At 37.7% G+C, this 18,330-nt stretch overlaps 2 protein-coding genes across 2 annotated transcripts; both read left to right on the forward strand.

Annotated features, from left to right (window-relative positions):
- Positions 1–69: 69 nt before the first annotated feature.
- LOC116291696 (phosphatidylinositol-glycan-specific phospholipase D) lies at positions 70–6,610 on the forward strand. The gene is made up of 11 exons (XM_031698905.2): positions 70–423; positions 1,016–1,239; positions 1,570–1,769; positions 2,375–2,804; positions 3,187–3,461; positions 3,663–4,050; positions 4,284–4,495; positions 4,870–5,133; positions 5,284–5,384; positions 5,462–5,488; positions 6,276–6,610. Exons 1-11 carry the CDS (start codon positions 91–93, stop codon positions 6,417–6,419), a joined length of 2,598 nt encoding a protein of 865 aa, XP_031554765.2. The 5' UTR covers positions 70–90; the 3' UTR covers positions 6,420–6,610.
- A 1,053-nt stretch (positions 6,611–7,663) lies between these two features.
- LOC116291702 (excitatory amino acid transporter 3) lies at positions 7,664–18,172 on the forward strand. Its single transcript, XM_031698912.2, has 7 exons — positions 7,664–8,397; positions 10,413–10,455; positions 12,076–12,404; positions 12,751–12,984; positions 13,575–13,769; positions 14,401–14,535; positions 14,675–18,172. Exons 1-7 carry the CDS (start codon positions 7,913–7,915, stop codon positions 14,847–14,849), a joined length of 1,596 nt encoding a protein of 531 aa, XP_031554772.1. The 5' UTR covers positions 7,664–7,912; the 3' UTR covers positions 14,850–18,172.
- The last annotated feature ends 158 nt before the right edge of the window (positions 18,173–18,330 follow it).

Consider the following 18,330-nt stretch of genomic DNA (forward strand, 5'->3'; position numbering starts at 1 on the left):
TCGCCTCGGTACAACTCACTTTCGACATTTCAACTGATAAATCAATAACTTGTCGGAAAACGTCGGAGAGGTTCGATCAAAACATTCGTAATGACAGGAGTGATGGGTTATTCTATAGTTATTGCGTATTTTTTATTTGGATCTATTCCTTTATCGTTACAATGTGGGATTAGTACACACATAGCAATAGGACACCAGGCAATTCAGTGGTTTGACGATCAAAGAGGGAATACCAGCTACAGACAGCTAATTCTCTCACATCAAGATGCCTTTATCGCTGGTAATCCGTATCCCGATGCTATGTATTCAAGCTTTTGTTTTAAAGGAAAGTATCATTCTCTCGCTGAAGATACACATTGGACTGGGTTTCTTAATGCTACGGTGAATTATATCAGAAAGAAATATCCAAAACCTTGGAGTAAGGTATCAAAGTTTTTAATGCTTTCATGATGACTTGATACGGCATGTTACGAGAGATTGTGGAGGAGTGTCTGTGGAGAGGGGGATAATAGAATGATGATGGTGATGATAATGATGATAATCATAATGATAATGTTTATTACAACCTAATTAGGGAGCATTAAATTTTTAGGAGAGGGGTGGACCAGAGGAATTCAGGGGTGGGCCACCAAATTTTTACTTGACAGTCAAAAGGGGGGGCGGGGGGTGTGGGCCATCATGTATTTCATACTACATAAAGGGGAGGGACAAGAATTCAACGAATTTCAAGGGGAAGGTAACTTTTTAAGCAGTTTATAGGGATTCCTTTCGATCGAGGTGTCAGTGATATGGATGCAATTGACCTGTTGCAACAGTTGATCACATGACCCCACCCTCTTAAAATAAACAGTTGTGTTAAAATGAACTCAGAAATGGAAAGAGCACCTCAATATTAATAGGAAGGCATAGTTTCAGCTCATAACATGTAACATGTCTCTTCATAATGGAGGTGGGGTCAAGTGACCAACTGTTGCAAAAGACCTTTTAACTTTTCTTTTCATTTGTTTGTTGCTAGGAGACTGAAAAATTGGTTGTTTTCATGCTTGGATTTGTGTCACACCAAGTTGCTGACGTGACATGGCACAGTCTTGGAATCCAACAGGGTTTTCTACAAACAATGGACAAAGTGAACTTCCATGGTTCTTTCTCAGCGGCTCATAGTGTGGGGGATCCTGGTGGAGATATGGTCAATACTTTTGAAGGAGATACTAAAAATGTCTCATTTTCTTTGAAAAATTGGTTAGTTGGCATCATAATTTTCAAAACAAATGTTTTGAACAAATGACTGACTGACTGACAGACAGCTGACAGACAGACAGTAAACTGGATGTATGATGGATAGATACACCTATTTGCAAGAACATTGTCATACGAAAATAGAACATTAGTGATTTAGTGGGATAGGAATTATATTAAAAAACAAAAGAAGATCACTAAAGGTCAACTTTTTCTTTTGTCTTTTAATGTATTCCTTTTTCACTAAATTACTAATGTTCTATTCTTGTATGACAACCTTCTTGCAAGTAGGTGTAAGTAGAAATGATTTCATTTTCTCAATATGTCTCTAAGGTATGTTCCAGTTAATGAGCTTGCCAACATTTACACTGAATATTATGGCAAAGAATCCATCAAAGCAGAAGAGATTGAGATGTGTACCAAAATTCTATTTCTTGGATGGATGGGAGAAAGGATCGCTGGCAGCAAATTGTTTAAGAGATATGCCTCAAAGTCTCCTTTTCTCATGGAAGATCTTCATGAGTATTTTCAAGGTTTGTCTTTAAAATTATGTTTAAACTATAATTTTTAGAGGTGGTCATAAACAGTCATAAAGATGTCAGTCAAAAAGTTAAAAATCTTGCAACCATTTATAACGTAACATGTGTTAAAAAGTTCATGACCTGCAACCTTCTCTAATGTCAACAGTGGTGGTTTTAAGGTGCAAACGAACATCCCTTCCTCCCTTTCTTTCTCTCTTTTCCTCTTTTTAATGTCACTTCAACCCTGAAAAGTACAGAATACAAACCCCCTTATTCAATGCCCTGGAAACAGGCTTGAGTGACGTAAAGTAACTTTGGTCCCATCTTGGGCAATTCATTCATTACTTGTCAAGGACCGTAGAGAGAAAGTATCTGGGAACCGTTTACCTCAACACTTTTTGCTATTAAATGCAAATAAATTTTCAAATTTCGAGCTCCAAAAGCTTTTAGTCTTATACATACTAGTCTACTATATTTTAAAATTCATCCCGCGCCCACTTTCAAGGTGCCTCGCCGTCCTATCTTTAAGTTAAGAACATTCATTATGAATGAACTTTTATTGATTGCTCGCAAACCTATACCATTATTCCTTGTTGTCTTTTCTTTACTTCTTTCAGGTGGCTTGTCTGATATGGCCGCGTGGTCTGGACTTATTTGGCATGACGCTATAGACATGTTAGAACACGGAACCAACTTCTGTTACATTCCAAAAAGCCCACTCTTCATACGTTGCAACAAAGCAAAAATAATCACAGAAACAAAGGAAATAGCCCTAAGAAATCCTGGAATAATTTCTCTTCCAGGACTATTTGAAAATTTGAAGTTGTCCGATGTCCAAGTCAGAAGAGCGGATCAAGGAATCTATCTTTCTCTAAAAGAAAATTTAATCCATGAAATATTTATTCAATCTCTGAAGGAAAGGAAAAGTGAATTAAGTAAAGGAGAATTCAAAAATAATAGTAAAATAACATTTAATCGCAACATTAGGGAATCGGCATATCGAAGTGCATCGTATTCCACCAAGACGTCTTACGCAAATTTAGGCTGGTAAGTTCGCGTAAAATAGGGTTTAACTTTGTGCGCGCATTTTTAACGGTTTAGTGAACGGCACGGAGAAACGTTAGCGTCATTTTTTAACGTAACGTTATTTTTTTAAGTAGACACCTCGCACACCAATGATGGTGTGCGAGGTGTCTCCTTAAAAAAATACTACGAAAAACGACTATATGAAAAACGCACTAAATTAAAGTGCCATGACAGTACCGTCTCAGCTCAAGCTGTACAGTACAGTAACCTTACCCGGTGCCGTATCGTCATACAAAATGTATTCTATTCACTCAAAATGCGCGGATAATGCACCTTCGATCACCTTAAAGGAACTGAAAGACAGAAAATAATGTCATCTCAAATTAATAATATTATTTCCTAGGTCCCTAGCCAAAGGAAACTTTGATCGTACACATGACGCTGTCGTTCTTGGCGCACCAAGCTACGGTACTCCTGGGAGAAGCCAGTACGGTCGTGTATATGTAGTAAATACTAACAAAGATGGCAGCTTGCCTTTAGATGCTCTGGACCTTGACACCCAAGCCCAAACAATTCTTGACGGTGTTATAGAGAATGGGAAATTTGGTGATGGGTTAGCTGTAGTAGATTTGAATAAGGATGGTGTTGATGATCTTGCTGTCAGTGCTCCATCGACAGGTAGGAAGTCTTTCCCGCTAGGTAGTCAACGTGCGCGCAATTTGGTAACTTCCCTTCGTGCCCTATGCTTTGTATATTCATGTAAGGAATTTTAGCTTGTGCATGTGTGCGCAAAACTAGAAGTTTTCAGTATTTCTTTATTGGTTATCCTTCTCCATCGAAAACTAATCATCTAATGATATCTTTATTATGATGTTCAAGGCGCCAACAGCATTCAGTACACTGGCACAGTCTATATCTATTATGGTGTACCAGGCAAAGGACTGTTGCCCAAACCTGATCTGACCATCACAGGAAAAGGCCAATATTACAACCTAGGGACCACTCTTATGGGGGAAGATATAGATGGCGATGGACACAAAGACCTCATAATAGGTTCCCCTTTTGCCCCTGTGGGGGGTCCCCAGAGGGGTTCAGTGTCGATATTTTTCGCCAAGACTCCGAGGAAGCCTGGAGAGGAGTTCTCGGTGTTGGATGCTGATTGGTCGGCGTCTGGTGAACAGGACTTTAGCTGGTTTGGATATTCGATAGAACTGATTTTCAACGGCAATCTCAAACCACTACTGGTTGTTACTGCACCAACTTTCAGGTAAGCTTCACATTTAAAAAAAGATTTTGAGAATTATTTGGAAAGAGGAAATAGTTTTTGGAAAGCAGGTACGAAAGTTGTTTGTCCCGTCACCGAACAGGCACCTCAGATGACGTAGGTTTTGCTAGCTTTTCAATTGTTTATCGACGTCCCACCGGGAAGTTATTGACAACCCCACTACATGACATCAATAATTTATAGGTCTCATGCTGTTATTTTCAACCATTCCGCAGAATATGTGCCAAACCAGACTGCAGTTACTCCACCAATGACACCCAAAGCGCTGGCAGGGTATATGTATATGACGTCATGCCAGGAACGAAGCCATCTCCAGTTGTTACAGTCACAGGACACGCTACGTTTATGAAGTTTGGTACTTCCGTCGCATTTGGGAGGCCTAATCCAAAAAGCAACAATGTTTTAGCAGTATCAGCCTCGACACTTTGTAAGTGCATTTTGGAGCTCAGGGGGGGATTTGTTAGTAGCTTGGCTTACATTGCAGGCATTCTTAGGTACAAGGAGGACTTGGGCAGACGCGCATTCCAAGTAGGAGTTCAACAATCCTCATTACCAGAGCCTAGAGCTTTTGAACACCGCCAAGGAAGAAGGAGATCAGATACCCTGGGAAAAAATGTTACCATACCACAGCAGCACTGCAATATGTATCATACAATCAAACCTAGTTTTTAAACGTATTTTAAGCAAACTCGTGTGCAACAAAAATCGCATGGTAGAGTCGCGGTTTGCGATGAAAAGTTGTGATTGTTTTTCGCGCCATTTTTCACTAATTTTTTTTAACAAACTGATTCTCGATTCCAGCTGTTCAGGGCACTGTTCTTAAGTTTGCAAAAACGTTTGAGCAATGTGGAGCCATCTACCTTCTCAACGTGACTGATTTGCTGTCACGCAAGGGCAACTGGCCAGTAACAAAGCTTCCTGTCGTGACCGTCTTCGAAGGTGACCGCAGTTTTGCGAGATTTGGTTGGAAACTCGGCTGGACGGATGTAAACTTCGATGGCATTGATGATTTTGTGTTTTCTGCTCCGTTTAGAACTGATGATGTAACAGAGGAGCTCGAAGGAGGTAAATGTGGTATTCTTGCGCGCATGCGATTTTCAGGTTCACGAGGTGCGCGCTCATATTTTGACCTTAAATTGCCGTCTATGCATGCTTTTCGTAAAGTAAGGAAAACTAAGCGATGACATGCTAAAAATGCCCCTCGTTGTGTTGCAGCTGAAGAAGGACAATTGTATGTGTTTTATGGCGGACAGAACTTTCCTACAGGCGAAGCGACAAGAGGTTGCAAATCGATTGAACCATGTCCAGGTGAAAAGGTGAGCAAAACTCTTAAAAAGCTACCTTTTTTAAATAGATATTTAGAAAATAATTGTTTGAATTTTTCTTTTACTAGGCTTCTCTCGTCTTTAAGTCTCCGGAGGTAAGTTTTTAGCTTGTATTTAAAAAATAATTAGTTTTAATTTTTAAGTTATTTTTTGTAGACATGGCATTATAACAAAAGAAATGGTTTTATCGACGTTCTTAGTTATTTTTCATTTCCATATGGGTATCTAACAGCTACGCTGAAAATTCACATCAGTTTCAAACGATATTTTAAACTTTGCAATAAAACATGTTAAGGGATAAACTGTTTTTAGATTCTTGCTAATAATATCAGTAACCAAGGAAACGAAATCTTTGCTGTGTGGGCACGTCAGAGAAAATGATAATGACTTATAATTTTTATAGAGCCCAAATTTCTATATGGGAAAGTCGCTTGCGATCATGAGAGTGGTCACTGCCAGGGTTTTTTTTTTACATCCTCAATGGTTCTGTAAATTTGTACCCCAGCATGTGTGGGCACGTCAGAGAAAATGATAATGATTTATAATTTATATAGAGCCCAAATTTCTATATGAGAAAGGCGAGTGGTCACTGCCAGGTTTTTTTTTTTACGTCCTCAATAGTTCTGTAAATTTGTACCCCAGCATACTCCCTTTCATTATTCATATATTCTCATCTATCTTAATTTAAAACTGCTTTCTCGTGCAGATTTACTTTTAAACATCAAAGCAGCGCTTCTTCTTTTTACACTTATATTTTGATTTAAGCAAATATAAAAACAATTTGCAGTATTATCCGCTTCAAAAATGCATTAGCTTTTTCAGTACGTGATTTATTTATGTACCTTCACTCTAAATTATTCGCTTTTATTCCTTTTTCCCCAGGAACGCTCTCGAATTGGAACATCTTTCATCAACATAAACAGCGACAATTCATCACTTGATAATTTTGTGGTTTCTTTTCCAAGGAGTTCATCGAAAGCTTTTCATTCAGGGGCAGTGAACGTTTACAGCATCCAAAACAAATAACTTAGAAGCATTGAGTCTAGTTTTAACGCAGAGCTAATAAATTTTTGAAGATTAGACACGTAGAGACTTTTAAGTATTGATTGTGATCGTCTGACTTTGAAAGACGCGATTATTTATATTTTTGTTATTGCAAAATGTAATACAACGCCCGTTCTGATTGGCAATAATAATAAAATAGAAATTCTTTTCTACCCGGCTTTGTGATAAAATATTGAGCGAAACCAAACTGATGTATAAAAAGATTAAGAAATTTAAACAATGGCTGAAAACCATGAATATCTCGACAAAAACTTTTTCACTATAGTGATTATTTGCCAAAGATTTGTAAAATTTAAACAAGCATACACTATAACAAACGTTCGCACTGAGTAATTATTTTTTCAATTTTGGTATGTATTATAATACGAAAAACGATAACAGTAAAATAACATGATTTAAAAAAGAGAAAGCGTAAAATTAATCCTTCTATTGTCATAAGATTTTACCATCCTGGACATGTGCTTTATTATTGTCCCATAGTAAAAAAACCCCTTGTTAGGTTACGTTGAAATCTAAGTAATTCCGCAATTATGTTTCGGAGGTTGAACTGATTTTACGACATTTAAATTTCACGAATTTGCGCTCAAATCACGATATTATTGAAAAACATTCATAATTATTTTTTTCCAAGTAAAAGCATTTCTCGAAGAAAATGACTCTTTGATAGGATGTATTGTCGTCGTAAGAGGGTCCTGAAAGGAGGGGGGGGGGGGTCCTAATCACATTTCCATGCCCCCATTTTGACCAAATCCCATCGTCCTAGCCTTTGTTTTTCTCAAATCTCATTCCCATTTTATTATTGTGATTTTTTCGTATGAATTCCATTCCCAGTGTATAAAATTCCATTTTCCCAGCCAAAAAAGGCGAATTCCCAGCTGCTACATAAAGAACGGTAATCTAAAGAACGCCCCGGATTGCATGTTGTATTATAAAAGCTTTACAGTGCCGAAGACTTGCTTCATAAGTCTAATGTGACCCAAAATTGCTGTAGAATTCCTCATTCAAGATTGAAATAAAATCCTTAAATTTATATTTTCTTTTCCTTATGAAATCCCCAATCTTATAATTTTGTTTTCGTTTACTTTGATCACAAATTGATTATGTGACTGTATCATTATCTATGATTGGTCGATTTTTACACACCCACAGCTGTGCCCCCCGCACAGACGTTGTAACGCAACGACGCGTAACACTGTTTATAGTACGTAAGCTTACTACTCCTTTGACTCGGTTTACTCGAGTTGTTGTTTACTAAAGTGAAAACGTGGTTTCGGTTCTCACGCTGCGATCTAGTTCTGTTCTCTAGATCTGTTCTCTAGCTTTGTTCTCTCTCACACTAAGTCGTTGTAATTTGAAGTCGTTCAAGTCTGAAACCAGCGAACATCTGAATCGCATCGTTGATCCAAAAGAGACTCGACTTTCTAAGAATCCGCTTCTTATCTACAAACGTAGAAATGGCCAGAGGAAGGGGAATTCAATTTGGCGGAAATCGCTGTGGATCTTGTTGTAGAGTATTCTGTGGCCGATGCCGTAAAGATGTTCTGATGATTCTAATCGTACTAGGAGTAATAGTTGGTTTTATAATCGGTGTTCTGGCCAACAAACCTGTCAACGAAATAAAAGCCCCAGAAGATCGAGCTACGGCCATTATGCTTATTGGATTTATCGGCGAGTTGTTCATTGCGATGTTAAAAATGTTGATTCTTCCTCTCATAATGCTAAGCATGATATGTGCCCTCTGTGTTCTGGATGCTAATGCAACCGGTAGAATTGGAAGACGAACTGTACTGTATTACCTAAGTACAACACTTCTTGCCGTGTTGTTAGGGATTGCTTTAGTTTCTCTCATTCAACCCGGAAAGCATCGACCGAACCAAGATGTGACACCAGACAAAGTTGGTCCGCGAAGGAATATTGATTCTTTCTTAGATTTAATCAGGTAAGAAGAATTCAGCAAAACATGACCGTTTTTGGCTTTTAACTTTTGTTATGCTTTGTCTATTTCAATATTGGACCGCGACCGCTTTTTTACTTGTACGGAACGAATATAGAGCAGTAAACGTGCATCGTAAAATAGTCAGATGTGAATATTAAATTCTGATTTACGATTTCGCATAAGGGAGAAAGAGAGAGAGAGAGAGAGACAGAAAGAAAGAAAAGTTGGGCAAAATCAGAACTATAGCTTGCACATGTTTTATTGTTAAAAAACAAAAGGGCCAAGAGTGATCAGCTTCTTTTTCAACCGCGTAAACTATTTATTTATTCTAATTATATTTATTTTATTTTATTTTATAATCGAATCTTAGTGTTTCTTGAAAATGCCGGCCTACTTAGCTTGGATAAAACATAAAACTAGATTTTCGATTTTGTTATCGAATTAGCGAAAAAGTCTAAATATAATTGTTCTGTTCTCAACTAAAATGCTTCAGTTATAAAAGATGGAATTGGACAAGTGGCATATCATTTCGCAAACAGGGTTTTAGAACTACGCACTCATTGCTTACGTAATGTTGACATCATTATCATGAATCGTATGGTAGCAATGAGAAACACGAATTGTTTGAATTTTTTTGAAAATGAATTATTCACTTTGTGTACTTTTTCAGGAAATTTTGCCCAAATACAAGCACACCATTTGCAAACATTGTGTGTTTAGTAGCGTTGTTTTAGTTTTCTTAAACATCTTTTTTATATTGTAGACTGTGACCATTTTTTATCGTTGTATGATCATGAAGGTACATTTGGTACAATTTCTGTGAAGTAGTTTGTCTGTTAGACTGGTATGGTGACCTGATGAACTCATGGGATGACTCAGTTAGTTGACGTTCTTCAAAACGGACTCACAGGAAGATTGTTTTCCTTAGCGGAAGTCTAGAAGAGTTTCAGCGCATTTAAGCATTTTTAATGCATCTGAAATAACGTTGAACAATAAAGTTGAGCATAAGCACGCAGTGTAACTAGTGTTTTTTCTCTCTCTCCTCTACATTTTATTTTGCTGGAACTGCTCCCACAAAGCTGTTTTTGTTTTCTTCTATTGTTTGATTTTTCAACAACGTTGTTTTGAACAGCTCCCACGTGCTACGCTAGTAAACTATTGTGTACAAATAAACCTCAAAGCCTCAGAGCAAATTATTGATGATAATTCTCGGAGAATTTGTCTCGTCAAATTAAGTTATCCGTTTAAAACTATACAGGAATATTAGTGTGCATGCTATCTTCGTCATTTTGCATTTTTTTTAAATAGTGTTTTGGAACTTTCGGTGCTTTTCTCTGCAGTATGGAAAGATACTCTTTCATTGGTGGGAGGGGAGAGGAGGGCTCGGGGAAAACTTTTATGAAATGGTTGTAGCCCTCTTCTTTTCATTCAGTAAGAAATTCATGACCCTATTGTTAACAATTCAATTTTTATACTGATAACCCACCTTGTGAAGCCCCAACCGTCCCCCAACAAAACGTATCTTGCCTAGCGTGTTTTTATATTTTTTATGTTTTCTCAGTTTCTCCTTCCTTGATAGCGTATTATATTTACGTATTATAGCATCCCGTAGTTCTCGTAGTGCTTTTAAGCCTCACCCCTGACGTTTACTAAACTTCGCGTGGATTACATGTATTGTTTCGAAGATGCTTGCAAACATAGATCAGCTGTCAAGTTTCCAGGCTTCATGCCTCAAAAAAATGTTTTTTTAAATCCCCAAATATTACATTATGTAGTCTAAGGAAGCTATTAAACTGATCTTTTGATATATACTTTATGGAAAATCTACGATTATACTGTGACATTCAAATGGTTTTCTTTTTTGATGCAGTCGAATATTTTTGTTGTATCAAATTTACAGGTTGAAGCGCGGGAAAATTGTTGACGCTTGTATTAGAGCTAAATGCTATGTTGTGAGAAGCCCCTTCGTTGACACAGAAATATTTAAATATTTGATGTTTGTTCTTTCTTATCAACAGAATGTGTTTCCCAAACAACATCGTTGAAGCAATGATGATACAGGTAAGACTCCAGGAATGCAACGGATCAAGGAAGAAAAAAATGAAAACAAAATGGCGGGAAAATATCACACTACCCGTCGTGGCATCGCCGAATGCAGACAAGAAAATATGAACTTAATATTCTCTTGATGCAGACAAGCGTTTCACGGTGGGGGAGGGGGAGGGGGGAGGGGGAAAGGAATGTTGAGAATTACGTTTCACGGAAAATAAAAACGGTCAAATCACCGTTCACAAACTAAGGGAATGGCTATTTCACGTTTCAAAAAAATAATAATAATAATAATAATAATGAATAAATAAACAAAAATAAAAACTGCGAAATCACGTTTCACGAAATTAAGAAAATGGCTATTTCACATTTCAAAAATATATTACGGCTTATTTTGTATCACTCCAACATCCACATATGTGTGACGACAGAGAATTTTAGCCGAGTTAATGATTAGCTCAACCGTTCAATATTTAATTCAATTTAGTCAATAAGTCAAATTCAAGCCCAGTTGGTCATAATAGCAGGATAAAAGTTATAGTAACTTTAGGAAGTCTTTTCTTACTACAAAGAATAACGAGTTAATCCGCAGCAATAGATTGTGCATGGCTGAAACAATGCGCTAACAAATCGGTTCCGATTATAACGATCTCACGGGAATATTCGGGTTAGTTCGCGTATTGTTTAGCCATGTGCTCATTAGCGCTAAATCTTCATTAACCTACGATCTCTTTAGAAATTAGTTTAGTTTTGTTGGATACGCGGTTGCCACAGACGCTTAAATCTGGGTTGTCCTTAAATATCATTTTAATATTTTAGCTTAGGTTATGACTTGTTTACGATATTTTCTGTTTACCATTTCGGAAATTCTAACTAAGTTATTCCCGTACCAAATTGAGTTAAAGTTTGATTTCTTTTCATAAGATGGTAAACAAAGAGTTAGTCTTTTTAGGAGTATGTACGTTTTTATGTGCTTCATTACGAAGTGGTAAGAAAACTAAGATTTCTCACTGCATAGTTACCAACTAGGCTAAGTAAGGGGGGTGCACGACATACTGGTTGTTAAGATAAAACTGAGCTAGACTGGCAGCTGTCCTTCAAGATCCTTGGACTATAAAAGGAGAGTTACCACGCTAGTTTGGTGTGTTAGTCGGGAACCCGAATGCTACAACAACTTGGTACGCTTCCAACAACTTTATAAGGTATGAGTGCACCTCTTCTCTTGTTACCGAGTGTGGAGTGTAACCAAAATAGTGAGTTAATTTAGAAGTGTGATATCCTATATTTCATCGCTTAGTATGTGTGATTGGTATTGGTTACTTAGTGATATTTATTTTCCTAGCGTGTGATATTTACGATTTCAAGTTGTATTAGTTAAAATTATTCAGTCATGCGATTCAATAAATTGTTTTGTAAAGTTACTCTCCGTTCTCATTCCTTTGCGTTAACTCAACGAACTCGCGCTGTCGCGGCATTTGAAATATAGTGCCGTCACATATGTAAAACAAATTTGGCCAAACTTTAAAAGTTAAGGCCAACTGAAGCTCAGCAACTGCCTTAGCGGGTTCTCTGTGGTGTCATCCACGCCTGTCTTGTTGCCGTATTAAATTTTGTACGTTTATTTTCGTTTAGAAAACAACCAAATACAAGACAGAGCCCGGGAAGTACACCTACGTAAATCATACTATAGACCGCAGCAAAAACAATACAGTTACCGGGAAAACCGTATTCTCTAACGCCACCACGAACGTTACAACAGAAAAAGTAGAAATCTACCCTCCTTCGGATACCGTGCCCAGTGGTCTTACTCCTAAACCTGGCTTGAATGTACTGGGGATTGTCGTGTTCTCTATTGTATTCGGTATAGTGCTTGGACGATTAGGAGACCGTGGCACCCCCCTGAAATTAGTACTAGAGGCTATGAATGAAGTTATCATGCAGATGATTACCATAGTCATGTGGTAAGTTTTGGCGGTAATATTGCGGTGTCGTGACACTTGATGGTTTCCACGTGCGTCTTCTTGCGCTCTCATTGGTTCTGAGTAAATCGGAATTGTTTTGGTGTAAAAACTCTCCGCGGTCTATGATTTGAAGAATTTTTTTTTACAATTTGAAATCCGCATGATAAATTTGTGCTTTAAGATAATAGAAGGGAATTTTTACTTCAGTTGTCTTTCAAAGTCCTCAAAACAACTCTGACTCATTTTTCACTGCTGTCCATAAAAAACGCAGACTTTGGAGCTCGACTTTGGATATATAATCTCGTTTACACGCATGCTCAGTAACGTATTCAATCTTTTTCCCCAGGCTCTCTCCCATTGGTATATGCAGCTTGATAGCGAAAAATCTTGTCGCGATGAAAGACATCCCAAGCTCATTTGCTGCTCTTGGCATGTTCATGGTCACGTCCATCTCTGCTCTAGCCATTCACGGGCTTATTTTGCTACCTTTAATTTATTTCATCTTTACCCGTAAAAATCCGTACAAGTTCATGTTCAACATGCGTGATGCCATTATAACTGCTTTTGGTACCGACTCAAGGTAAAAAGAACGCTATTTTTTTAAAAAGGAAATTGATTTTTTTTCAAACTTTACTACAGTACGATCGACCATTAGCACAGGGAAACCTAGAAAATTTAGAAAATTTTAGAAAATTAACTTTGCTCTTTGTGGGTTTCCTGTGTTGTGATCGATTTCCTATTACATAAAGCTGTAATGAGATCTGCGCTGTAATTAGATCGGCGCTGTTAAACTGATAGCCAATTAAATTCAAATCAATAACCGTTGGTAACGCACTCTCTAGTAAACACTCACTAGAAAGTGCGTTACACACCACAGGCAACCCATAAGAAACAAAACACCAACTATCTGCTAGTTTTTGAACGTACGCGGACACAACACTCGCCTACAGTCCAAGAGTCATGTTATTCTTACTATGTATACCCGCAATCACGTTTGAAGCGCCTACTTTTCTCTGGGTCACCTAACCAACACGAGAAATATAGACTTTGGGAACGAGAAAATACGAGCATGCGTAATAAGAATGGCAATGCATGTGACAAGCCTCGTGGCTTCCATGACCTTGAATATTAATTACTGCTATTAACACACCTTTTTTCTCCTCATTTTAGTTCAGCAACTCTTCCAACCACAATGCATTGCTGCGAAGAAAAAAACTTTGTTGACAAGCGTGTGGTTCGTTTTGTGTTACCTCTGGGTGCGACAGTTAATATGGATGGGACTGCTCTTTATGAAGGCATCAGCTGTTTATGGATCGCACAGATGAATGGAATGGATCTGAGTGCCAGCGAAATCATCACTACTGTGTAAGTAGTTCCTATGGAGGAAAAAAAATACTAATAATTTTCTAAAATCGTCACGGTAGATCTTTTACTTTCGGCACGATAATTTATGGACTACATTCCATTCTCTTGACCCCCCCCCCCCCCCCCCATTTCTTACTTAGTTTAACAGTTCATTAATTCCCATGTGATTAACAAAAGGAGGTGAGATATTCTCAAGGCAAGCTATCACACGTGATATGAAATGGGAAAACATTACGCCCAAGATCATAGGTAGTTGTCAGTCTGCTTTACGTAGTTTTGATGAGAAAGACTAATGACAATTAGATAGCAAGTCTCCTCCCGATTACCGAGAGAAGACTGCATTCACCATTTTCCATACATTGGTTCACTGGTCAAACACAAAGCGCTCAAGCGAGGCGCCAAGGTACTTTCAAAGGATTATTCAAATGTGAACCCTGCAACCTCGACTGAATGCTTTGTGTTTGACCAGTGAACCGATGTATGGAAAATGGTGAATACATAACATATTACAATGTATAATATTCAAAGACTGACAACACCATTAGACGTTTTCATTTAATTAGACCAATATATGATGACAACCATTCAACTACAAGTTTTCATTAATAAGATTTAAAATGTTTCTTTTTAGTCTCACGGCCACTGCTGCAGCCATAGGAGCGGCTGGTATCCCATCAGCAGGCCTGGTTACCATGTTGATCGTCTTGCAAGCCGTAGGACTCCCAACTGATGACATTGCCCTTATATGGTCAGTCGACTGGTTCATGTGAGTATATATCTAGTCTTTCTTTATAGCCCTTGAAAACCCAGGACGACTTTTGGGGGGAAGGATAGGGCAAGGTTTTTGGCAAATGATGCACTGAAATTACTCGACTAAACCATTCTCATAATTCTCCTTCCCATAGTGACCGTTTCCGCACGATCGTCAACGTCATGGGTGACGCTTATGGTTCAGGAATCGTCGAGCATCTATCACGTGATGACATCATGATGATGGACCACGTGGCCGCTGACGAAGGACACACACTTGAACTTGGAGAGCGCTATCGTTCCAAAGACCCGGATGCAGAGAACGTCTAAATCCATCCCAGAATACAATGGGTTCTTCTCTTCACTTCGGGGTTTTGTGATGTATTGCTTTCATAGTTTTAATATTAAGTAATTAGTATAAGAATAGGTAAAACTAAATGGCTTTTTGTTTTATGTTAAGTAATTTTGTTTTAGATATAGGTAAATTTTTATAGTTTCTCCGTTGGCTTTGATGACCAAGAATTGTTGAAAGGCATGTAAATTATTATGCAAAACAAAATGGAAATTTTTAATGACTGCAGCAAAGGAACCAAATGCTTGACGGGAAAGAATAGCCAAAGTCCAAAAGACGAAGGAGGCTAATAGTCAACCATTCCCTGCTAGCAGAGTCTCCCTCGGCGAATCTTGGCAAAGACTCTGCCGGTACAGGCTGTTTTCTCTGCCAAGAATCGCCAACGAGGGAGACTCTACTAGCAGAAAACGCGGCCCTAACGAAAGGTGGCCCGTATAGCAATTTCCAATTCGGCTTTAGTAAAAACAGTTTTTTTGTACTCTAAATTAACCTTACTTGGGAGTTGCTGGATGGTGGATGAGATATTATATAAAATATATATAGCACATGCTCGGAAAATCGTCGGGAAGGTGATGTAAGCGTGACATTTCAAAATTTGAATTTTGAATCTCGTGATTTTTATCCGCCTGATTTCTTTTATGATGAAGATATTTCCCGTTGTGTTTGAAGGCAAGTTTAAATTCATCTAATTTTTCGGTTTGTTCAGTCATTGGTCGAACGCCGAGCATGTGCAATACACCTCTATTTCATGCAAGTAAACAATCTCGTACCCAGAGCCTGCGTTTTTTTTGGGCCTGCGGTGAAGAACGAGGGCTCTGGCATAATTTATTTTTTGAGACCAGGATTTCTTGGACTTCCGGTATTTACAGCGCACGCGTTCAAAAGCTTGCGAAAAATTATAAATATTTTTTTCCGATTTTTAATTTTTACTATGATTTTTACTTTGATTTTTACTTCGATTTAATTTTTACTTTGCTTATTTTGATCGTTTATATCCAATTTTTCAAAAATTGCGAATGCGCCAAAATATGGATTATGCCAGAGCCCTAGTTCTTCGCCGCAAGCCAGAAGAAACGCAGGCTCTGGGTACGAGATTGGCAAGCAAACAGTTCTTAAGGCGAAAAATTATTAATGGCGATGCTGGATAGTAAGCTATATAGTATTTCAAGCAGTGGATTTAGCATTATAAAATATTAACAAATCTCTTTTAAAGTGATTTTTCTTCGCCCATGAAAGAATAGTCAATTTTCATTATTTTCATTTGTTTTACTTGGACCGTTAGACTAAAGTCAAACGTCGAACTTCACATGAGCCGAACCTAATTACATCAAAGAAGACCGCCTTGTTATCCATTGTTGCAATTAGATTCGGCTCATGTAAAGTTCGACGTTTGACCTGAGCCTAAGACTAAAGTCAAACGTCGAACTTCACATGAGCCTAACCTAAATGCGTGCGGCTCATGTGAAGTTCGACGTTTGACCGCAGCCTTCGTCACTAATTCGTTTCACGGGTTAAGTAAGATCACTCTAATACGATTATTTGTTTAGTACGACATTGTTTTAAGTTTAGTTTTCTATTACTATAACATGAACCATTAATCTTTTGTGACTATTCTTAATCCCAAACCCTAATTATTAGCCAACTCGAAGGTTTAAAATTATACGATTTGGCTAATGAGTAGGGTCTGGAAACGAGAATACTTTTGTGACACGCAGATGGACTGGCGACTAATCGCCTTGTCCAAATTCTGAGAAAGACTGGTAACAAATTTGTACCGCAAAGAATTGTGGGGCTTTATTTTGAAAAGAAGACCCAAAATAAATCGAGGAGGGGAATTGAAACATTTTAATTTCACACGGTTTCATAGAAGGACTGATGGGTTTGTTCGCTGTGATTTAAATATATATAATGTGGAAAAGCTATATTTTGACCTGCAAGAAATCTATATAATTATAAGTGTTCGTTACGCTAGCAGAAACTCGGACTTCTTCCCTTAATACGACCTCTCGGAAGCATTTTGTACATAGATTTACCGACTTCTTTACAAAGTTTTGTATGAGTGGTAAAAAAAGAAGCGATACACACAAGCATTGGCGTGTGTGACGTCATTGCAATGAATAATCCTCATTTGAGTGTTTTTATTGACGTCATCTCGATTCAGGATTAGGATTGGATAAGAATATTTTAATGCTTTTTGGCCAATTCTGTCTTTGCAAGTTACGTCATCGCCGCCATGTTGGTGGTATTTGACAAAAAAGGTCTCATCTTTTTTGTTAACACTACTAACACGGAACGCTGTGTCTTTGTCTATTGACTTTCTTTTGACTCGCAAAACAAGAATCGAGAGCAACATGCCAATATGATACTCATACAAACCGATTTATTTTTACTGACCTTCGTTTAAAATTGCACGAATATATTTATATGGTTTTGTCTGTCTTGTAATTATAATAAATGCATGGGAAATAAATGTTTTGAAAAAAAAAATTGTTCGTCTTTCATTTGTAATCAATGTCATCTGCGAACGTGGCAAAGAACATTGATCATTCGAAATATCCGCTTCATATCGACGGGGAAGATTCAAAAATGATCTAGATATTTTAGAGTAGGAACAATGCTCCGTTTTTATATGAAGACAATTTGCATTTTTTAAAGGAAAATTTCCAAACCATTTTTGGAATACAAATATTCTTCGTTTGCAATAGACGTCATAGCCGCCATGTTGGAAGAATTTGACAAAAGATTTTTCAATGAATTCTTTTGTTATATCTTCCAACATGGCGGACATCCCTTTTGTTATTGTGCTCTCTTGGGATTGATTGCAAACCAAGAATAAGTCATAGTTGCCGGAGGCAGGCTAATTTATTTAGTCAAATCCGACTTGTGGTCTATCAACAACGCTGCATTCTGATTGGATAAGATAAGTTACTACTAGGCTGCGAGTTATATCCTACTAGTAACGAAGTGCCAGCTTTGAAAATCAAAACATTACATTTTATTTTTGATTCAAAACTTTGTTTGCATCTATATATTGAACCGTCTAGCTGGATTTGACTAAAACAATTAGTCCTTTAGCCATCATGCCGAGTAAATATAAACTTAGTTCAGGCTGAAGTAATTTCAATCTTCTTATACACATGTTTAGATAGTATTGTCAAAAGGTCTTCCCTGCTAGCAGAGCATATTTTCCTTTTAAGGGAGAGAAAGATGAGAGACTCTGCTAGCAGGGAACAAAACGTCTCAACTACAAGTACAGACCCTGTCAGTCAGTGCTTAAAATGGCGAACAAAATGAACAACTATCTTGGTTTCTCTCGTTTAGTTTAAGTCGAGCATTCTTGGTCACTGTCCTCTCATTATCTAAAGCTTTAGATCTACTGCTTTCAGAGTGTGTTGTCACTTGTGAATACGTGTATAACATGCGGACCTACATATACTACAAAGTACAACGCTTGAATAC

The sequence above is a fragment of the Actinia tenebrosa genome, unplaced genomic scaffold, assembly GCF_029948245.1.
Source record: "Actinia tenebrosa isolate PJP-AT-01 unplaced genomic scaffold, QUT_ActTen_1.0 PGA_scaffold0__85_contigs__length_37466705, whole genome shotgun sequence".
NCBI lineage: Eukaryota > Metazoa > Cnidaria > Anthozoa > Actiniaria > Actiniidae > Actinia > Actinia tenebrosa.